This window comes from Xiphophorus maculatus, chromosome 19 (genome assembly GCF_002775205.1).
Source record: "Xiphophorus maculatus strain JP 163 A chromosome 19, X_maculatus-5.0-male, whole genome shotgun sequence".
Classification (NCBI taxonomy): domain Eukaryota; kingdom Metazoa; phylum Chordata; class Actinopteri; order Cyprinodontiformes; family Poeciliidae; genus Xiphophorus; species Xiphophorus maculatus.
In genome coordinates this window covers 17882261-17901664 of record NC_036461.1, presented here as the reverse complement: position 1 = coordinate 17901664, position 19404 = coordinate 17882261, and the positions used below count along the sequence as shown (strand labels likewise).

The window sequence follows — 19404 nt, the reverse complement described above, 5'->3', positions numbered from 1 at the left end:
TCGAGACAATTCAACAAAGACCTGTGTAACACATTTCGATCAACATGACAAAAGCAATTGAAAATGTAGGAAAAAGCAGAGAAGCACCTGCAACCTGTTAAGAGAAATAAGAAAATGCTTTTAGGTTGTGCACAAGTGACACAAGGATTTGAAGATTGAACAAGTTTGAATTTGCACCAAAGCCACTGAGCAAAACAGAAACACCTGCTGATCCTCATGGCTCAAACGTTTGCATTTACATGATTCTCAAGACACATTTTGGTTGTGCATATTTTTGTTTTATTCTTGCATTCCTACTAAGGTTACAACCAAACTCCTTGCTGACATTGTCTTTTGTCGTCTACTTACAATCAGAGTTGTTTTTTTAAATTCATAAGATCATTTTACACTTCCCCACGGTGCCTTGCTCTTTCTGTTCATGAATATCATGAAAAAAACAACATAAATTAAGTGTTTTACATGTGCAGCACATACAGGAAGATGGCTAAGAAGAAACTCAAATATTTGTTTTCAAGATCTTGTTCATACAAAGTTTGTAATGACTTTGTTTAATTACAATATCATTTGATAAAACACATTCAGAGATACAGATGCATAATTCGAAATTAAGTTTCTCATAAATTATTACAATCTTAGGATGATTTATTTTTGTTGCATCTACATTTGTAGAAAAGAAAAACCTTTGTCAGATCATTTAGAGAAACTTGATAAAAAAAAATGCGATGCTTCTATGCATTTGGTGGCAGCATTTTGTTTAATAGGCAAAAATGACCTGTCTTTGTGATTCTTCATGCTTTGGTATTTAGAAACTCATAATGTCACATGCATATTTGTGCAAAATAAAGGCAAAATAGCCACATAAAGCACAGTAAATAATAACATCCATGGATTTACAGACTAGGTGTAAGGATTTTCAGAAGAGAAGAACTTAAAAATAATGGATGTGCAAAAGGTAAAATGAAATGCAGCACATTATTATGCGTAGGAGTGAATATCCACCCACACACACACACACACACACACACAAACACGCAATAGCTGCTGGGTCATTTCTTCAAATACTGGACTTATGTTGTTGAGGGTTGGACAAAAGTTGGATATTTTACACTAAACATTGGGCCGAACACAGACTAAAAGGAGGTGCGTAATTCTTAACAGGCAGTCATTTCGACGTCTACCGTGACATGATCAAACTTCGCCAAACCTCTAATATGGATTGAAATACGAAATGGTAAGATGGTAAAAAAAATTAAAAGTTGTACAATTATGTTAGTGTCAGTCTATAATAATCTTAGTTGATGCTGGAGAACATGTTTGTTGAGTCTTAGCCTTTTATTTGCTAGCTAGACAACACAGAACAGTGCTAGCACAGGCTAAAACTAGTAATGACGTCAGTATAAACTATGTTTTATAGTATTATGCACTGAGTGTTAAATTTGTAATACAATTTAACTGTCATCACACATCTCATCAGACTTTTGGGATTTTGTTGTTGCTTTCGTCCAATATACTGCAATGCAGAATTTAATAAAAAAAATTAGAAAATTCATTTAATCCAGGACAATACTGGAATATTTTCTTTGTGAATTTTCCATATTCTATTCCTCCACCATTCACAAGCATTCGCTTTAGGTTAATTTGCTAATTCATGGTCCTCCAAATCACCCAAAACCCATAAAGGATCCATTTTGGCCAATATTTGATCTAAGATTGTTAAAATAACCAAAATAACCCAAAATAAAATGGTCTTTACACAGCTGGTTTTAGATTACAAGTTTTCTCCTGATGAAGCTGGTATGTTGCAAGTGTATGTTTGCAAATTCAAGCAATGCTAATGTAATAGTATGCTGGTGCCTTTACATTTGGAATAATTTTGTCTGAAAGGAATTGTTCAATAATTGAGAGCATATAACCATGTTACAACTACTTCACAAGAAAAAGCATGTTAGTCCAATTTAGGGGCAACAGCGAACACTGTTTTAATTTTCCTGAGCAGTTGTTCCAAATTATATGGTTTATGTAAAGTTTGACAACAAAATAATAATATGTATGAATGGCTAACCAGAGACCTGCCTAATAAATAAAAACATTATGAATAGCATTTTCCATTTGATCACAATCGTTCTTTCAGTTCTATTTAATTACTTTCACCACATCTGCTCTTATTTACAGCCTACAAAGCTCCTAGTATCACCATTACACATGTGTGATTCAGCACTGTGCAAAATATATGTTCTAAAACATAATGCATGATTATTTCCTATTTACAATTACAATTTATCAGTTATATAATTTTTGGTGATGATGGGAATTTTTACTGGAATACAATTGTCGGACAATTCTCAATTTTACAATTGTGGCAACGCTGCTTAATCAGTAAAATCATCTAACCCCTGGGATTAAGATATTAATACTGGCTGGTGTGTGAACCCAGAGGGTCCGAAATGTGTTTTTCAGAGTCTGGTTCCTTCTAAATGCGATCTCAGTAAAAAGGCAGCAGTGACAAAACACCTTTAAAAGCAGCTACAACACAGCACAGCCCGTCTTACATCTGCTTACAGCGCTCACAACAAACACCTGGACACAAACTATACATCTGAACTCCTTGAAGATTAAATGTTTGTTTTCAACATACAATGCAAACTGTTAGGACCCTTTTGAAAGTATCTGAGTTTGATGGATTCATTTTTTTTGGTGGATTCAGATGCTGCAAACTGTAAAGCAGGTTTCCATATTGTAATCTAAAGCAACAGCTTTCATGAGACCGTCTGTGTGCGCAGAGCGACATGCATCATTTGCAGTAGGTTTAGTCTCCTCTCCTGTTTTGAACAGGGTCATTGGTCAAAATAAGCCTTTTTTTCAGTTTTCAGCTGCAATAAGAAGCCCATAAAGTGGATATTTACCACTTACATGCAAAGGGGGTGGGGCATATTCCCATTACATCTGTTTCTATTTCTACCAATCCCCCCGTTCTCACGTTTTTAATCTTACATTGAAATTTCCATCCATCAGCTATCTCGTATTCTGCATCTCAGAATTCGATCTTGCAGGCAGGAAAAGTCTCTTCCTGCATGGCAACAGTGCTGTTTGAGCCCAACACAGTGATGTTCAGCTCCCGCTGCCTGTCCAGGGTTTGGTGGTACCACTCCTGCATCGACACCGACTCAAAGGTGGGGATCACCGTCACCTAGGCAAAAAGAGACGGATAACTTCTCCCTAGTGGCTTCTCTGACTAAGAGAAAGTCATGTTAATTTTTAAAGTTGTTTTTACCTGCATGATTTCTGGCCAGGATCCCTTGCCATCCAGCAGAGCATCCAGAGTTTGTCTCATTAGTTCCTCTCGCTCCGGACTGTTTCCGCTGATGATGTAGCAGGAGGAGCGGATGCACCTGAAGAAGTCCACAGTGACTGTGGGAGAGGAGGCTCCAGATGGGATATAAGTCAAATCCACATAAATACTGACTTCACCAGCAGAGGGAGCCTTAGAGTCTGACAGGAAGGAGAAGAGAAAACAGAAGAAGGTCAGAATGTTTTTCCTATCCGTTAGCTTGGTCACGTTGTGGTGTAAAAGAGGCGTCCCGTTCAGAGTGACATACTAGGAGCTGGTGATGATTTTGCTGGTGCCGAGCGAGTGCTGGAGGAAAGTGTTCGAGCGCTGGAGAGATTCCCTTTGGTGGCTCCACTTTGGCTCCCTGTTTTGGTTTTCCCTGAGCCTGGTTTTTGGGGGGCATCGATAATCTGGCGACAAAAAGGTTATCGATGAAGTTATCTGCCTAAGAGAAACCAACTTTGGTTATGGATATTCCTGATGTTTCCAGGAAACTGTGTCAAAGTGATGTAAATTTCAAAAGTTTTACACCCTGCTGATGAAGACAGAAAGCTTGGTCAAAGATCATATGGAGTGTTTTGCAAAAATATTCAAACCCCTGGAAGATTTTGACATTTTGTCACATCCAAGCCACAAATCCTCAGCAAGCTTACTATGCCTATTTAAGAGATCAACATGAAGTAGTGCATAATCCGGAAATCAAGGGAAAACGATACATGATTTACATTTGGCACAGATTTTTCAGCTCCTTTACTATGATTCCCCTAAATAAAACACAATGCAAGCAGGTCAGAAAATAAAGTCCACTTGGGTGTAATTTAATCTCAGTTTAAGAATGCCAAGTGGTGGCTTTTATTGAAAGAAAGGCACTATGTGTGAAGGAAAACCAACGCTGTATGAAGGACAGCGTCCTGCGATGGGGATCCTTTCTGCAGGGACAGGGAAACTGGTCAGAGTTGATGAAGGTAAATACAGGCGATTCTCAGAAGAAAACCCTTTAGAACCTGTGCAATAATTGACACTGGAATTGGGGCTCACCTTCCAGAAGAATAAGAATCAGTCAAATGTTAGAATAACCCTGTCGAATTTCATTTCTAAATCCAATTGGGAATCTGTTGCAAGACTTGCAACTTGATGTCAAAAATTAAAATTTCTAAGAGCGCTAATCTGGTGGATGTAAATGGTCCTACAAAGTGTTGACTCAGATAGGCTGAATACATATGAATATCATGCTTTTCTCAGTTATACCATTCATTGTTTGCCCTCTACATTTTGTTGTTCTACCATAAATAATCTCAATGAAATACACTGACATTTGTGGTAGTAATGTGACAAAAAAAATCTTAGCAGTATGAATATTTTTATGAGACAATCATAAAATATCTAAAACTAGGAGACTCGTGAAGATACTCAACTTTGTCCAATACATTTTCTACTTTGCTAATGTGACACACTCACCCCTGGAAACTTCTTTCCCCGGGTTGAAGTGTTTTTTGCTCTCTTCCCGTGAGCTTCAGAGTCAGACTGGGGAACTGGCATGGAGGTGTCAGGATGGGGAGGCAGCGGTGGACTGTCTCTGAGAGGGGCTGGCAGAGGGTCTGGGGGCAAAGTCTGACTCATGTCGTGATTACAGGGGGAGTTGGATGGGTCACTACATGAATCATCAGAGTCCGAATCCAAAACTCCATCTGCTGTGGTGGACGGGCAGTCCTCTGTGCAGACAGGGGCATTTGACTCACTGGGTGACCTGTCCTTTGGGTTGTTATTGTTGTTGCCATGGTGATTTGGGCCGCTGACTTCTTTGCAGGCTTCACTGGTGCCTGAGCTTGAGTCGGGGGGTTTGAAATGCTTGAACTCACAAGGAGAAACCAAACAAAGGTCCACGTCATGAGCCGATGCCTCAAAAGGGAGAGTGTTCGGTGCAGCGGGTCGCCCCATCTCTGAACTCTGACCCAAAGATCTGGGAGGCTTCTTCATTGGCAAAGACATTCCCACATAATACCCTCCATTAGAGTGGGAGAGATAAACACCATCATCTCCTTCTCTCTGGCTTCCAGCGCTCGGTCCCTGCTCAAAGGACATTGACAAAGATTCATCTACTTCTGTCGACTGGGGCGAGCTCACCTCCGCTGGTAATGAGTGCGTGGTGGTGGTGGTTGTGGCTACAGACGGCGAGGGTTCCGAAGAACTCTCTTTACATGTGCCCAAAGAAAGAAAACTTAGATGCTTCTCTTTGCGGTTTTCAGTAGCACTTTTGGTCTTGCAAACCTCCTCTTCGCTTTGGCCAGATGACCCAATTGCCTCGTAAACACCAGCTGAATGGAGGGCCTGAAGTCGGTTCAGCGTGGCTCTGTTGCACCACATGTCGTCTGGGGACAGGCAGTAGGGAGTGTGGCCTGCACTGTTGGGACGTGAGTCAGGGGACACTGGCTCAACTGTCTCCTCTTCGGGACTGTTGGGGGCCTGGTTTTCCGGAGAGGAGCGCGAGGGAGGGGAGTGCTTCAAAGCCCCGTCCAGCAGTGTGTACTCGGTTGGGGTTGTGTCCTGCTGGACTGTGTGATCATTTTTGTAAGATTTGTTCAAAGGAGATGGGAATCCTACAACCTTTGCAGGTTTACTAGATTCTATCGACGCATCTGGATGGTTTCGTTGGCTGTCTACTGCTGCTTTCCCACTCCTCCCATGGATATTTTGCACTAAACTGTCACCACCCTCTACTTTTGTTATTTCCAAACCACCTGCTGCTTCCTGTATAAATCTTTCACCAGCCTTATTGCATGCATCTTCACAAAAGGCTGCAGTTTCCAATTGGGCTACTTCCAGTTCGCTTTTCTCCTTGAGCTTGACAAAATCAGCCGTCATATCCTCTGGGGTGGACATCTTGGAGCCGCGCTGCTTCTCCTCAGCTTCAGTCTCCTTCTTGTGATCTCGAGCATCAGTACCAGGGCAATCTGGCTCTTGGATTTTTGACAAAGACCCTCGGTTTTGTTCTGTTACGTTATTATTTGCAAGAACTTTCTTGTCATTGTTTGTTTCATTTGCTGATGACTTTTGAGATTTCTTCTCTCCTGTTTTGTCATTTCTTGCGTCCTTTTTTGGTTTCGTTTTATTGTCCTTCTTGGTTTTCGATGGGACTCCTTCTCTTTTTATCTGCTCAGTCCTTTTAACACTGTTCTCCTCTTTGTTGCCAGTTTTCTCCTCTTTTTTTCCATCCTTCCCTAACCCTTTCTTTAAAGTATTCTTCTCTGATAGTGATGATTTACGTTTTATGCCCCCCTCCTTGATTTTAGCTTTATCAGTATCTTTAGTTCCACTTAACGTCTTTATCTTTTCTTTCACTAATGAATCCTTTCCTTCTTCTCTAGCTCCTCGTTCTTTCCCTTGCTTGGCTGTTCCCTCTTTCCCTATTGACCGGCCACTGTCCAAGCTCTCCGTCCTCTTGGCCTTCCTGTCCTCCCCCTGTCTTTCGAGGTCTCCGGTAGTTACTGTTGGCTTCTGAAGAAAGTCCAATCCTTTGAGCTTCTCCAGCCCCTGAAGCAGTTTTGCCTGTGGAGTTGCACCAGGGAACAGCACTCTGACCACCTTCTCTTGAGGACACGCTGGATGCCACACAAGCAGGGCAGAGACTGAGACCAACGCAGTGAGACTCTGTGACAGTGACGAGACTCCGTCAGGCCAGTTCTGTATGAACGTCTCATATTCCTGGCTGCTCTTGCCTGGTGTGAGGATGTACAAATCCAGCTGTCCCACTCCCATCTTTTGAAACAAGGTGAGCGGCTTCACGGGGACTCCTTGTGGCCGAAACAACGGTTGTGGCCTAATGTCTAACTTCTTCAAGAGCTGTAAAGTTATGGCGGCCTGCTGTGTACTCTTCAACACATTGTCTGCAACTTAAAGGAAAAGATTGACAACTCGTGTTACTTTGCTTTCTGTTGTTAAGAAAGATTCTGTAGTTTGCTTATTTACACAACTCACAAGAATGTTGTTCCGCCTGCAACCTGCTGGGAGCGTTGAAGAAAACAACTCCTAGCTCTGGAGAGATAAGCCTCTTTGACAAGTCATCTGTGCAAACAGAAATTAAAACATTAAATATGGATTATGCAACACAGCATGCACAGTTCAAGTCAAAAGTTTACATACAATTATTATAAATGTTTTATTCATTTTTAGCATTTGGTAATCCATTCGGGGGGGGAGGTTTCTAGGGGTAAAGGATGATGCTTCAAACAACATGAATGCACTTTACAGACACCAATTAGGTGCACAAGTTAAAAATGATTGCGTATTTAATCCGAATGTATACATACATGCCTCAGAAACTACGTACTTTTGGTGGCGATCATTAATATCTTGGCTAATTCTGGCTGGATCTTTGTCCAGTGTTCATTTGGTTAGTTTTTGAGCCACAGATCTCACTTCTACTAATATTCAGAATAATTTTCAGCAGGACTGAAGTTGGTTCCAGTCAAGAAGCTTAATACTTGTTTTTATATATATCCGAAAACCACTTTTGCTGTCTTTTAAAAAAATTATTATGTTTTTTTTTATTGCTGTCCTGTTGGAACACTCAGTTGCCTTCATTTCAAACACATGACCCAAATTGTCCAAAAATGTTTAGAAATATTCAAGGAAACATTAAAGTATCCTATAATAGCCTGTAAGATGCTGGAGGAGTATCACAAAAAGTGCTAAGGAAGATTTTATGTAACATTAGTAGTGATCTGTGTACATATGTGAGCTTTAATATATACTTAGGAAATTGTGTGAATTATAAAAAATGCACAATATATGCAAACTTGTGCACTTAATTCTTGTTTTTAAGACAAAAACAAACCTCTGTGCAGCTCTGTACTTTAGGCCTGAAAATGAAAAGTCTCTCGTACCTTTAACATCATGGCTCAGCTCCTTCTCAGCCACCTTCCTTTCTAGGAAGGAGACGGCACCGGGGAGGTTCTCTGTGCCCACGTGGGTCAACAGAACCGCATCGACTCTGTCCAGGTGGCGGACCAGCTTCCAGAAACAGGCCTGAGAGTCCGAGCCTCCGTCCACCAGCACGGTGAACCCGTTAACCGCGAAGAAAGCGCAGTCGCCGCGCCCGGCGGGGAACACGTAGCAGCAGGGGCGGGACAGCTTGAGGAACCCCACGGTGGTGGGAGGTGGCAGGAGGTCGAAGGCGGATGCGGGGCAGATGGTGGCAGAGATGAGTGATGTGAATTCCCCCAGAGACTCCATGGCCGGCAGCACCTCCTCGGGGTTGATTCGCAGCGCCAGGGGACCTTGCAGGGGTGGATTTTCCAGGAGGATCTTTCTCCAGTGTCCGATGTTGGGACAGCTGAGGGTCAAATTGATCTTGGGGCAGGAGGTGGAGCTCTCCTGATCTGGGAACTGAAGAAAGACTGCTCTTTAGTGTAAATGTAATGTTTCTTTTTAAAAAAAAAACTAAAATCAAACAAATCACAACAAGAGCTGCCCAAATTTGATCAGTTTCTTGCAATGAAATGCCTTTCTTGAGTTCACACCAATCTAAAATGCTTATTTTTGGAATGTGGACAATCAGCATCTTGGGGAGCTTAAATCATGAGCTTTGTATTAGAAAAAACTATTAGAAATATACAAACCTTCACCCATGCTTTACGTCAGAAAATATTGTAAGTAAATAGAGCTTTGTTCTTTAAATGCTGATATATTTAGCCAATAAAGAAAATTTAATAATCAAATAATAAAAACGTATTCATGTCATGCAAAAGAATGTCAGGAAAATTAACAAGATACAAATATTTGGTTTGTTTTCTCCCTGGCTATGTTTAATTTCTGATCCTCCTTTTTTTTAAAAAAAAAAAAAGCACAGTTTGGCAGGCAAACTTTTGTAAATTACATATTAAGTCCCCTAAGTGCAACATTTAGAAAAAATCCAGAGGAATTGTGACGCTGCACCTGCTCTGTTATTAATCGTCTGAGGTGGTCAGGAGACAAGTGTCCTCTGTGAAACAGCAGCTCTCCGCTTTCCTCCACACTCAGGCCAGCCAAGATCAGCAGCTTATGAGCAGAGTCTCTGGACAGCAGGGCGAACACCTGACAGGGAAACAGAGAGGGAAAAAATCTGGTGTTTTTGCCAGGTCACTCATCAGAAATAAAGCGAGAAGAAAATGTCAAAAGAGTGCATGTATAAGAGATCAATACGTCTTTAGCAGAATGGTTATCATATATTCATATATATGTAAAATTGATTGAGTTTTTCCGCAACAAACACTCCAGGTCAGTTTAGTGTGAAACAAAGGTTAAATATCTAGAGGGTTTGTTTCCGTTCTAAAGACCTTGGGAACCGAATCCACATGCTCGTTTCAAAACGCATCAGTCAGAAATGGAGACACGTCTTTCACTGGTTATCCTTCATAATGGAAAGACAGCAGTCCTGCTCCGTTTCAGACCAAATCCTGAGCTTTCAATCGACATAGTACTCTTTTTTTTTTACCTCTGAATGAGCCAGTTCCTGAGATGGACTGATCAGCACTTGTGTGTCCAACACTTTGGTACAGTGGCGAAGACACTTCTGCCCTGGAGAGGCTCAGAGAGAGAGAGAGAGAGAGAACGCATGCAAACAGAAAATGACACAGAGAGAGAAGCACGAGAGTCAGAGCACTGGGGAAACACGCCGATAGATCTGAGCAGGGAGCCGGAAAAAGAAAAAGTCAAAGAGAAAGTGAAGTGTGATAATCAGACGGGCGATTGAAACAGAACAAGAGGAAGGAAGAGGACGAGAACAGCTGAGTCAGATGGCTGTCTGAGGACGGCGTGCCAGCAGTGGAAATCCAGTCTGAAGGGAACTGGCTCAGCCTCTGAAGTCTGAGTTTGGCACGAAAATCCTGGCTTTATTAGAAACATGTCCCTTTTTTGATCTTGTGCCACAGTGATGTTTTATGGAGCTGTCTGGATAAGCAGACATGTGCAGGAGATTTGAGTCGTCGGTGTTTTGTTTCTAAGCAGTCAGACTTCCTGTGATCATTTAAAGTGTTCTTGATCTGTAGATATTCTTTCTTTAGATTCTTTAAAAGTCTTTGCTCATTTCCGGTCCAGAAGACGTCTGTTTCCAATTCAGAGGGAAGTCATTCTTGTTTTCACTGCACTGTTCTGTACAATTTTAATAGGTCATAAGTCATTGCTATAAATCAGGAGACAAGCCAAAGTTGCATTTACGGAAAGTAAAAACAACTTTACAAACAATAATTTTTATATATACTGTATATATATTTAGTTATGCAAAAAAAATCCTCACAAATAAAATTCTATTTTAGGTCTTAAACCTTAAAATTTGGCACAGAGCAGATGATCTACACAAGGAAGATGCCATTTTTGGACGTTTCCTGTCTCCATTGGACATCCTTTCCACATGTCCTCTAAATCTGCTGAAAATTGTTTTTTTTTTAGGGGGTGGGGAGATCAGCTACTTCTCTTTTATAAAAGTTAGTCTCCCTACTTTCTATTCAGAATACACTGCAGACCAGGCAGACAGTGTGTGTTTCTTTACTAACTTCTCCATGGAAAATAACATCATACCTGCGAATCTCTGCTTTATTTTGCAGTTTTTCCATAATTTTACTAATAAAAGGAAATAGTTTATGTTCTGTAACAACATGCCTAAGCATACATTTTAAATGGTCTTTGCAATTCCCTTGCATGTAAGCATGACTCCGGCTCATTTCTGGAGTGAAAACAAAGCTAAAGAAGTATTTCCACCAGCCTTTATTCCAGAGCAACAAAGCCGCTGGATTCAGCTACATATTTACAGTAAACGCATGAGAGCCTTATTGATCCTCTCATCCAACGTTTGGCAAGAAAGCCGGTGAACGCATTCCCAACAATGCAGTCCCTGCACTTTCCGTTTGCTGCATTTCTCCCGAAGATGGGCGCATCTCTGAAAAACAAAAGTCTACCTCCACTGCAAGCAATCAGCTGTTCATGACTGCGCATGTTAAAAAGCAAGGCGTTTGCACAACCGGTTGCAGGTTCCTATTGTTTTCCATCCTGAGGTTACACCCACGTCTAACAATTGGTAAAGCTGCTTCTCACTTTCCTTCCTTCCTTCCTTCCTGAAGTGGCTGAGCTGGTGCCCGACCAACACTTTGAATGCATTTGGAGAACCTGGGCATGAAGGACCTGATTTGGTTTTCAAGAAAAGCTTCTTACCTGCACCTTTAAAAGACGCAGTGTGATGGGAGAGGAACTCTTGCAGAAAGAGATCCAGGTTGCAGGATTTTAGGTCCACGTCCCATGACCGAATACCTGAAGGCATGCAAAAAATAACTTGACACATACTAAAAACATTTTTTTTTCTTAAAGTCTCTAATTTCTAGTAAAATACCAGCAGCTGTGGTTGCCACAATTTTACTGTGTAAATACAGTAAATTCTGTATTTATATTGTAAATTAGTGACGTCTTTTTGTTTGTTTGGGTTTTTTTTTTTTTTTTACAGTGCAACTGGTACATCCTTTTAAGGACTAAAATGGTCACAAAAGATAATGAGATTATTGTGGGAAAGATTCATTTTAAAATTTATTTTAATAAAATACAAAAAAAAAATTAAAATGTCAACTTACAACTCCACTCTAATGAAGAATAAATTGTCAGATTCCAAAACTCTCACTGATAAATTTGTGCTTCTCATTAAAAAAAAAAAAAAGTTTAAAGGATTATACATTTATGAATACATTTAAAGTGTAATGCAGTTTGTGAAAATAATTGGCAAGTAAAAAAACAAAACAAAATCTAATTGCATTAAAGATATAATTTATTGTTGAGGTCCTTTACAATCTTTTCAACTACGCTCATGAAAAGTTGATAGGTTAGAGAAAGCTGCTTTCATCAAGCATTGATGAAATGTTAATTGGCCCAGTTAAAGTCCAAAGTGGCTCCCAGTCATCATTTATTTCCAGCTCTAGCACGTTTTTCATCCAGATGCTTCTGTAAACGAGCATTAAACGGGACGCAGCGCTGTAACCTGCTGTATTCACAGATGATGCTGAGCATAAACACGCAAACGGTAAATGAAACGTCGATCACAAGAGGCTGGATATCCCTGCTACATTTCCCCTAAAGCTCGTCCTTACATAACGGCGAAAAGAGACGAACCCATCGCTCCTGACTGCTTTTAATTAAAAGCCACCCGGAGGGGAGAGGAGGATGCTGATGGTGGCGGATCGCCAGATGACGCATCCTCGGTCCTCAGGGTGGATAAAATTACAGAAACCCTGCAAAGAGGTCCCGCTATCATCCCTAGTGAAGATTCACGGAACTAGATTTTGTGCATTTCTTGTATTTAAAAGAAAAAGAAAAATGTAGAAGAAAGGGGAGGGAGAGAAAAAAAACGCATTGAGCTGCGGTGACATAAATATCTGCACCCACCTCGCTCGATCTCCTGCCGGATGTGCTCTGTCTGTCTGTGGCGGGCCGTCCGTCCGATGACAGCCAGCAGGGAGTATTTGTGGGGGCAGAAGTCCAGGGTTGCGGTCTTCGGCTCCTCCTGGACCTCCCTCTCCAACACCCGGCCGGACGCCATGTTGGGTGTGATGTCATTGAGGAAAGCAGACAGCACAGCGCCTGTTATGACAGGGAGCTGACGGCTGCTGTGCTGGAATGCTGCTGTGGATGCTTAATAAATCAATGGCATTTTTTTTTTCCACGTTTGGACCAACGAAATTTTAGCACCGCGTTATGTATCTTCTATAGCCAGTGCTTGGGAGACGTGCAGCACATTGACTGATATACGTTTTATTGTGTTGATATTCGTTTTAAGACAAGACACAAGGTGCTTGTGCCCCTGTTTATAACACTGCACGTCCATAACATTATATCATTTATTGTGCCATGTGTGCAAAATAAACACGTCTCCTTGATATTTGAAAGTTAGTTTATTGTTCTTGACTCTTACAAATATATTTAGAAACTGATTGTAAGCTTTATGTTCCACAATGAAGGACTAAATTAGGAGAAAATAGCGTCAGAAAGTTTTTTTTCACACGTTCAAACATATATAACTGTTTGTTTTGGGTTTTTTTACATGAAAATCAAAATGGGCATATGAAAAGAAACAGTGCCCTGACGTCCTATCACATCTTACATTCATCACTTCACCAGTACAATTGCGGCCCTTTCATACCCTAACTTTACAGATTTACTGTTTCTGCACAATTTGTCCTTATCAATTTACTCATAGTCTATTTATGTGAACATTTAATTTTAATTGTAGTGAATATACGCACCAACTGGTGTGATCAAGGGTCATAATCCCCAGAACTAGCCCAAGGAATAAGTGGACTTAACGGATTAGGCCAGCAGGGGGGCCCCAAAGAGCACTTTACTTTTTATAAATAACATAGATATCAAAATATCGCATTTGTTTAATAGTACATTAAACATTAATTGGTGAATTGGTATTAAACCATAAGAGTTATTGGAGTCCCAGACAATTTATTCTCTGCTGTTCAAATTCCACTAAGGTCAGCTGGCACAAACTAAAAGGAAAGAGGGTAAAAGTTAAAGATCTGAATTATCTGTAGATTTTGAACAATTTGTGACTGCCGTAGATATTTTCACAGTGCACTGAATACTAGCTGCAAAGAAAAGCAAACCTTTGAGTAACAGTCGCAGTACATCGGTACAACATGGCTGAAATAGAAGGTGGAAGGAACAAAAATGACTACGTATGAAAAAGAAAATGGCAAAAGGGAAAATTGACCCGAAGTCATCTGTCGCCTTTGCGTTTCTGTCTCTTCTTTACAAGCATTTGAGGACGTAGAAGTTACAGGCAGTCCCCCGTGGACAGCTGCACAGGGTGCCGATGCGTGCGCCTTTACGCACGGCGCACGGCTCCCCTGCGTCACACTGCAAAGATAAAACAAGCAAGTTAATTGCAGATGTGCACAGGGGCTTTGTATAGACTGTGAGTGACACGTTGAGTTTGTGTTTGAAACTAAAAGCATGGAGTCAAATTAGAGATGGGTTGTAGTTTTCCAAAAACTGAAGAAGAAAAAAAGTGACCTAACCTAACAGTACAGTCACAACTCATTTTACATTCACTTTATGTCAAACTATGGAAACTTTGGCTTGTGTGACACTTCAAAAAGAAAGCGGGGAAATGAAACAAAGTGAAATAAAATGAAATCTGTTGTTTAGGTTGTTGTTTGTGCTCTGCTTGCTTACTGAGGGTAACCAGCCAAGCTTCTTCTCCAGGGGCATTTCTTTGTTTCTCAGCTTTTCTAGAACTTCTTGCAAAGCATCAATCTGGAAGGGAAAACATATATTTTTTAAAAAAACTAAGGAAGCTCCAGCTTGGCATTTAAAATGTCGATGAATGCTAGAAATCTCTTACCAGGTCTTTCTCCTGCTGGGTTTTCAGGGTGAAGTCTACGGAGCGTGTCTCCAGCGAGGACTCCTCGGCTCGGGACGTCCGCAGGTAGGCGCAGCAGGTGGCCGTGAGGAGGAAGAGGAGGGTCCGGACGCTGACCATGGTGCTGAAATACAAGCCAGAGGAGTATTTCTCAGAGGAGAGTGGAGAGATATATTTGCAAAGAATGTCCCACCAACACGGCCCCCTTTTTATATATGCTTCCCGGGGAATGGTGACATCAGCCAGCCTCTGAAATATTAATCTAAACTTTGGCTTGTGTGACACTGATCTGCAACATTTTTATCTTTGGAAAGGATTTAACCAGCTGAAATGTATTTGTCCTTGAAATTCACAAATTCAAATTGTGTGTATTTTTCTCATCTTTGTGGATTTCTCAGCAAATATGCTTTTAATTTCAGATTAAACGAAAGTCAATAAAAAGAAATACTCTTTCCAAAATTCCCAATATTTCATTGGGACATTAGTGGCTCTAAACCAACTATCTGACTCACTCATGAGTCACGTTGATGTGCCAAAGACTTGAGGCTCTTGTGAATGTGTCAACTCATCCATCATAGCATCACAAAGAACAATTGTTCGACTAATTCTGAAAGTGTCAACTCTAAATTAAGTCTTTGAACAGTTTGGATCTATCAGAGATGAATTCTTCATGAGCGCAGACCCTTCTTCATCTATAATTCAACACTGTTCCTGCCTGTCCATCTTCTGATGTTTTCACTTTTCAATGCAGCCTTAATCAGACCTCAAGTTAACCTGCTCTGACGCCAATCTGTAATCAAGATTTCATTTCCTCCTTCACGAATGACCTTCACCCCACCACCCCACGCTCCTTCAAAGGAAATGGACGTGGGCAAATGTGAGGTAGACGGACCTATGTTTGCTCATTCAAGCCATGTCAAAGACCTTTTACTCGCATTACACCTGACAGGCCACCAAACGGAACATAACTTCCTTCACTGGCTCATGAAAAAGATTAATTAGAGCGTAAATCCTCTAATGTTCTTGTCTGTCTGTCTGTCTATCGTGTAGGAGAATATTGTTGTAGGCGGCCACTCACACCAGCAGGGGGCAGCAGCATATCCTGAAAGTCGGAAGCAAGCGACACAACCGGAAGTTTATAATCCAGCAGTTTAGCTTTGTGAGCTAATCCTTTTCGGCATCCTTTGGTTTTCTTTTTGCGTTGCATTACAACCAAAAGCAACAATGTCCGAAAGAAAAGTCTTGAATGTAAGTCATCAAAAGAGAACATTTTCTTTTAACTTCAAGGATATTATCTACAACTTGGAAGAATCACAGAGGGTTAACGTTAGCAGCGATGCTAAGTGCTGTGTTTGAAACTTTAACGCTTTTTAAGTTGTTTTGTTATCATTAATATGTTTACGTTGAGGTTTTAAATCACATAACTGTTAGTTATTGGTCTGTTATTGCGTGCATTCAATGGTAAACTTTGCTCTAATATTCTACTTTTCTCAGAAATACTACCCTCCGGACTTCGATCCTGCCAAAATCCCCAAACTTAAACTCCCGAAAGATCGTCAGTATGTGGTCAGATTGATGGCTCCGTTCAATATGAGGTATGTTTGTTTATTCTAATAGCTAAATTGGGGGGAAATAAGCTTGTTTGCTCTGTTTGCCCCCTCTAAAACGTCGCAGCATCATTTCAGATATGCTAAGGATGACTGTGCAGATGATATTTCTATTATTCCTATGCTGTATTAAAAGAGAATTATTGATTTAAAGGGGAGTGGTGCTTGAATTATTCTTCATTTGTTAACCATAGAAACTCAAAGGAAACACAAGTTATCACCTTCATTTTGTACCAAGACGTCACAAAGAGACCCATTACTTTGAAGAAACGTTCAGGGATCCCAGGAAAAACCAGAAAGTACCTGGTTTGTAAGCGAGTTTGGTGTCAAGAATTGCAGCAAGGAAGCAACTTTCCTCTCCTAAGAACCATGAAAGATAAACTGATGTTCTGTGATAAGTAGGAGAGAACCCAAAACCTTGGTACTTACTGGGGGAAATGAAAAGAGCTTCATCTGATAAGCCCTCTTCACAGTGTTGAATATTAACTGTAGCTACTTTCTGTTTTGTAGATATAATTGTGCTTTATGTCAGTTGCTTTGTGGTAAGCTGTCTATTGAATAAGATAAGGTCCTTATTACCAGAGTAAATAAACTATTAGCTACAATAAATAAATTGAGATCTTCAGTGAGAAATGTTTTCTAAACGCTAATATCTCTTTTGATACACAGGTGTAAAACATGTGGTGAGTACATCTACAAGGGAAAGAAATTCAACGCTCGTAAAGAGACCGTTCAGAACGAACTATACATGGGACTCCCGATCTTCCGATTCTACATCAAATGCACTCGGTGTCTTGCTGAGATCACATTTAAGGTGAGGTGTAGATATCAGATCATTGTCACAAACTACTGCTGGCTTTTTTTGTCCATTTAAAGTCTTGCAATATGAATCAATTAACTTAATATGATATTACAGACTGACCCAGAGAATACGGACTACGCCATGGAGCATGGCGCAACACGTAACTTCCAGGCTGAGAAACTCATTGAGGAAGAGGAGAAGAGGATCCAGCAGGAGAGGGAAGATGAGGAATTGAACAACCCCATGAAGGTCTTTTGTTTAATCCACCGTGTTTGTTGCTCTTATTAGAGTTAACACAAAGAATGAAGAAGTGATTGTGTCTTGATCCGTCGCCAGGTGTTAGAAAATCGCACAAAGGATTCCAAGTTGGAGATGGAAGTTCTGGAGAACCTCCAGGAACTGAAGGAGCTGAACCAGAGGCAGGCTCTGGTGGACTTCGAGGGAATGATCGATAAATATAGAGAGCTGGAAAAGAGAGAGAGGGAGCGAGAAAAAGAGGAGGATGAGCGCGAAACGAAGTGAGTGACGAAGGACCAAACAGAGCAAAAACAGGCATCAAACAAAACCAGTCTGTAAAGTTAAAAATTTTATTTATTTTTTTTTCCAGAGAGATGTTGGAGCGTGTGCTTGTGAAAAGACTGAGAGACTCTGACTCCGATTCAGACAGAGAGGAAGAGAGCAGCAGCCAGTCAAAGACGTCCTGTGCAGACAAACCAACAGATATCCTCACCACTGACAAAACTGATGTGCAGGTTTGTGGAAACCCTGTTGCAGAAAGTTGTTTGAAGGAAATCGCATTATTTGGGTTCTTTTTTTTTTAGCTAATGCTTAATATTTCAGTATCACAATTTGAATTTAAGAATTTCCTTGTGGGTGATTGTTTTGGACACATAAATAATGTACATAGTTCTTTAGTACCCAATTTATATTTTTCCATAAAGTCAGTCAAATACTTAAAAATGTGTAAGAACTCTCACACTGCACAATGTGTTAGATAATGATAGCCTATTGTCACTAACTTTGACAGTTTTCTGCTTTTTCAAATATTAATAACCTGTTAATAATTAAATAATTAATAACATGTTGCAAGAAGGAAGTAAGAGTTGGTGGCATGCTGTGTTTTCACAGGGAGCTTCATCTGGTGGAGTAAAGAGGGCCAAGGTGGAGAACTGGGAGAAGAGTGTTGGAACCCTGAGAGGTCGGGGGGCGTTAAGCTCCCTGGTGGTGCGAAAGAAACCAACGGCAATGGATAAAAGACCCACTGCAGAGGAAGCAACTGTTTCTCCTGTATCAAAAGCAGGTAACGCAGCCACATTACAAACAGGTGAGGACAGATTGCCTGCTTTAGTCAAACGTGTGTATTGAAATTTTTGTTTGTTTTTGCAGATTCAAAGACATCAACGGGTGACTCCACGGATGCTCCTAAATCCAGCGTTTCGTCATCTCTCAGCCTGCTGGGGGCGTATTCAGACAGCGACAGCAATGACAGCGAGTGACAACACATGTAGAGAGGAAGACGTGTGAAAGTTCAGCTCAGAAACTAAATCATATGCAAGTTATTTTGTCATCCACCCTCATAAAAATCATAAAAATATAATTTTATGATTTTTTTTTGAGTTAAAATAAACTTATGGTGATTGTGTAACATTTTTGAACAAAGTGTTCCATTAAAATATTTTATTCAAACTTTAAAAGATGGATTTGACTGTAGTGGTCATTGCAAGTAAGATGTAGTGATGAATTAGATTGAAATCTTTGTAATATTATGTAGATATAAATATTTAAACTGTTCTTGTGTGTTTTATTGCGAAAACATGAACAATTAAATTTGAATAATTAAGTTTGACCTCCATCATTAATACCTGCTCTGTCAAGTCACTCAAACAGGAATTAAGAAAGCAATATTTACACTATATTTCATAAAGATGCAGCCATTATTTAAAAAATACACTTGTTCCAGTGTTTCTAGAAGCTTGATGAACTCCTGGTATCAATCTGTGTTATTAAAATGAAATCCAGTGTAATTATATTTATTTAATCAATCAAATGGAACATTTTTTTTTTTTTACATAAAGTTCCTCAGCAAGGCATAAAAGATTAAAACATTACTTGAGATGAACATTTCGTTTGCACTTGTCCATCTTGGAGGTGAAGGAATATTTATAAAAACATCCAGAAAAGCCACCTGTAGTTTTTCTTCAATATTGGCTTTTGCTCTAATTACACCAAAAATAAAAATCACAAAATGACGTTCAGCAGACAACAGAAGATAACAGAGGATTGA

The 19404-nt window shown here is 40.3% G+C and overlaps 3 protein-coding genes across 4 annotated transcripts; 1 reads left to right on the top strand and 2 right to left on the bottom strand.

The window, feature by feature from the left end:
* Positions 1 to 262: 262 nt before the first annotated feature.
* LOC102227845 (microtubule-associated protein 1S-like) lies at positions 263 to 12952 on the bottom strand. 2 transcript variants are annotated; one of them, XM_023352891.1, is made up of 10 exons: positions 12728 to 12952; positions 11513 to 11608; positions 9801 to 9892; positions 9263 to 9400; positions 8212 to 8713; positions 7304 to 7390; positions 4787 to 7218; positions 3597 to 3738; positions 3272 to 3489; positions 263 to 3187 (listed from the first exon to the last, which is right to left on the bottom strand). In XM_023352891.1, the coding sequence occupies exons 1-10, from the start codon at positions 12879 to 12881 to the stop codon at positions 3032 to 3034; spliced, it is 4017 nt and encodes a 1338-aa protein (XP_023208659.1). In that variant the 5' UTR covers positions 12882 to 12952; the 3' UTR covers positions 263 to 3031. The 2 variants fall into 2 exon arrangements, with proteins under 2 accessions (XP_023208659.1, XP_005798452.1); XM_005798395.3 differs by having other exon boundaries at positions 9801 to 9883.
* Positions 12953 to 13218: 266 nt separating this feature from the next.
* LOC102217245 (cocaine- and amphetamine-regulated transcript protein-like) lies at positions 13219 to 14879 on the bottom strand. Its single transcript, XM_005798354.2, has 3 exons — positions 14694 to 14879; positions 14525 to 14605; positions 13219 to 14206 (listed from the first exon to the last, which is right to left on the bottom strand). The coding sequence occupies exons 1-3, from the start codon at positions 14829 to 14831 to the stop codon at positions 14099 to 14101; spliced, it is 327 nt and encodes a 108-aa protein (XP_005798411.1). The 5' UTR covers positions 14832 to 14879; the 3' UTR covers positions 13219 to 14098.
* A 949-nt stretch (positions 14880 to 15828) lies between these two features.
* Positions 15829 to 18814, top strand: ccdc94 (coiled-coil domain containing 94). The gene is made up of 8 exons (XM_005798353.3): positions 15829 to 15959; positions 16206 to 16306; positions 16988 to 17132; positions 17235 to 17369; positions 17457 to 17638; positions 17728 to 17872; positions 18249 to 18420; positions 18507 to 18814. The coding sequence occupies exons 1-8, from the start codon at positions 15936 to 15938 to the stop codon at positions 18614 to 18616; spliced, it is 1014 nt and encodes a 337-aa protein (XP_005798410.1). The 5' UTR covers positions 15829 to 15935; the 3' UTR covers positions 18617 to 18814.
* Positions 18815 to 19404: the final 590 nt, after the last annotated feature.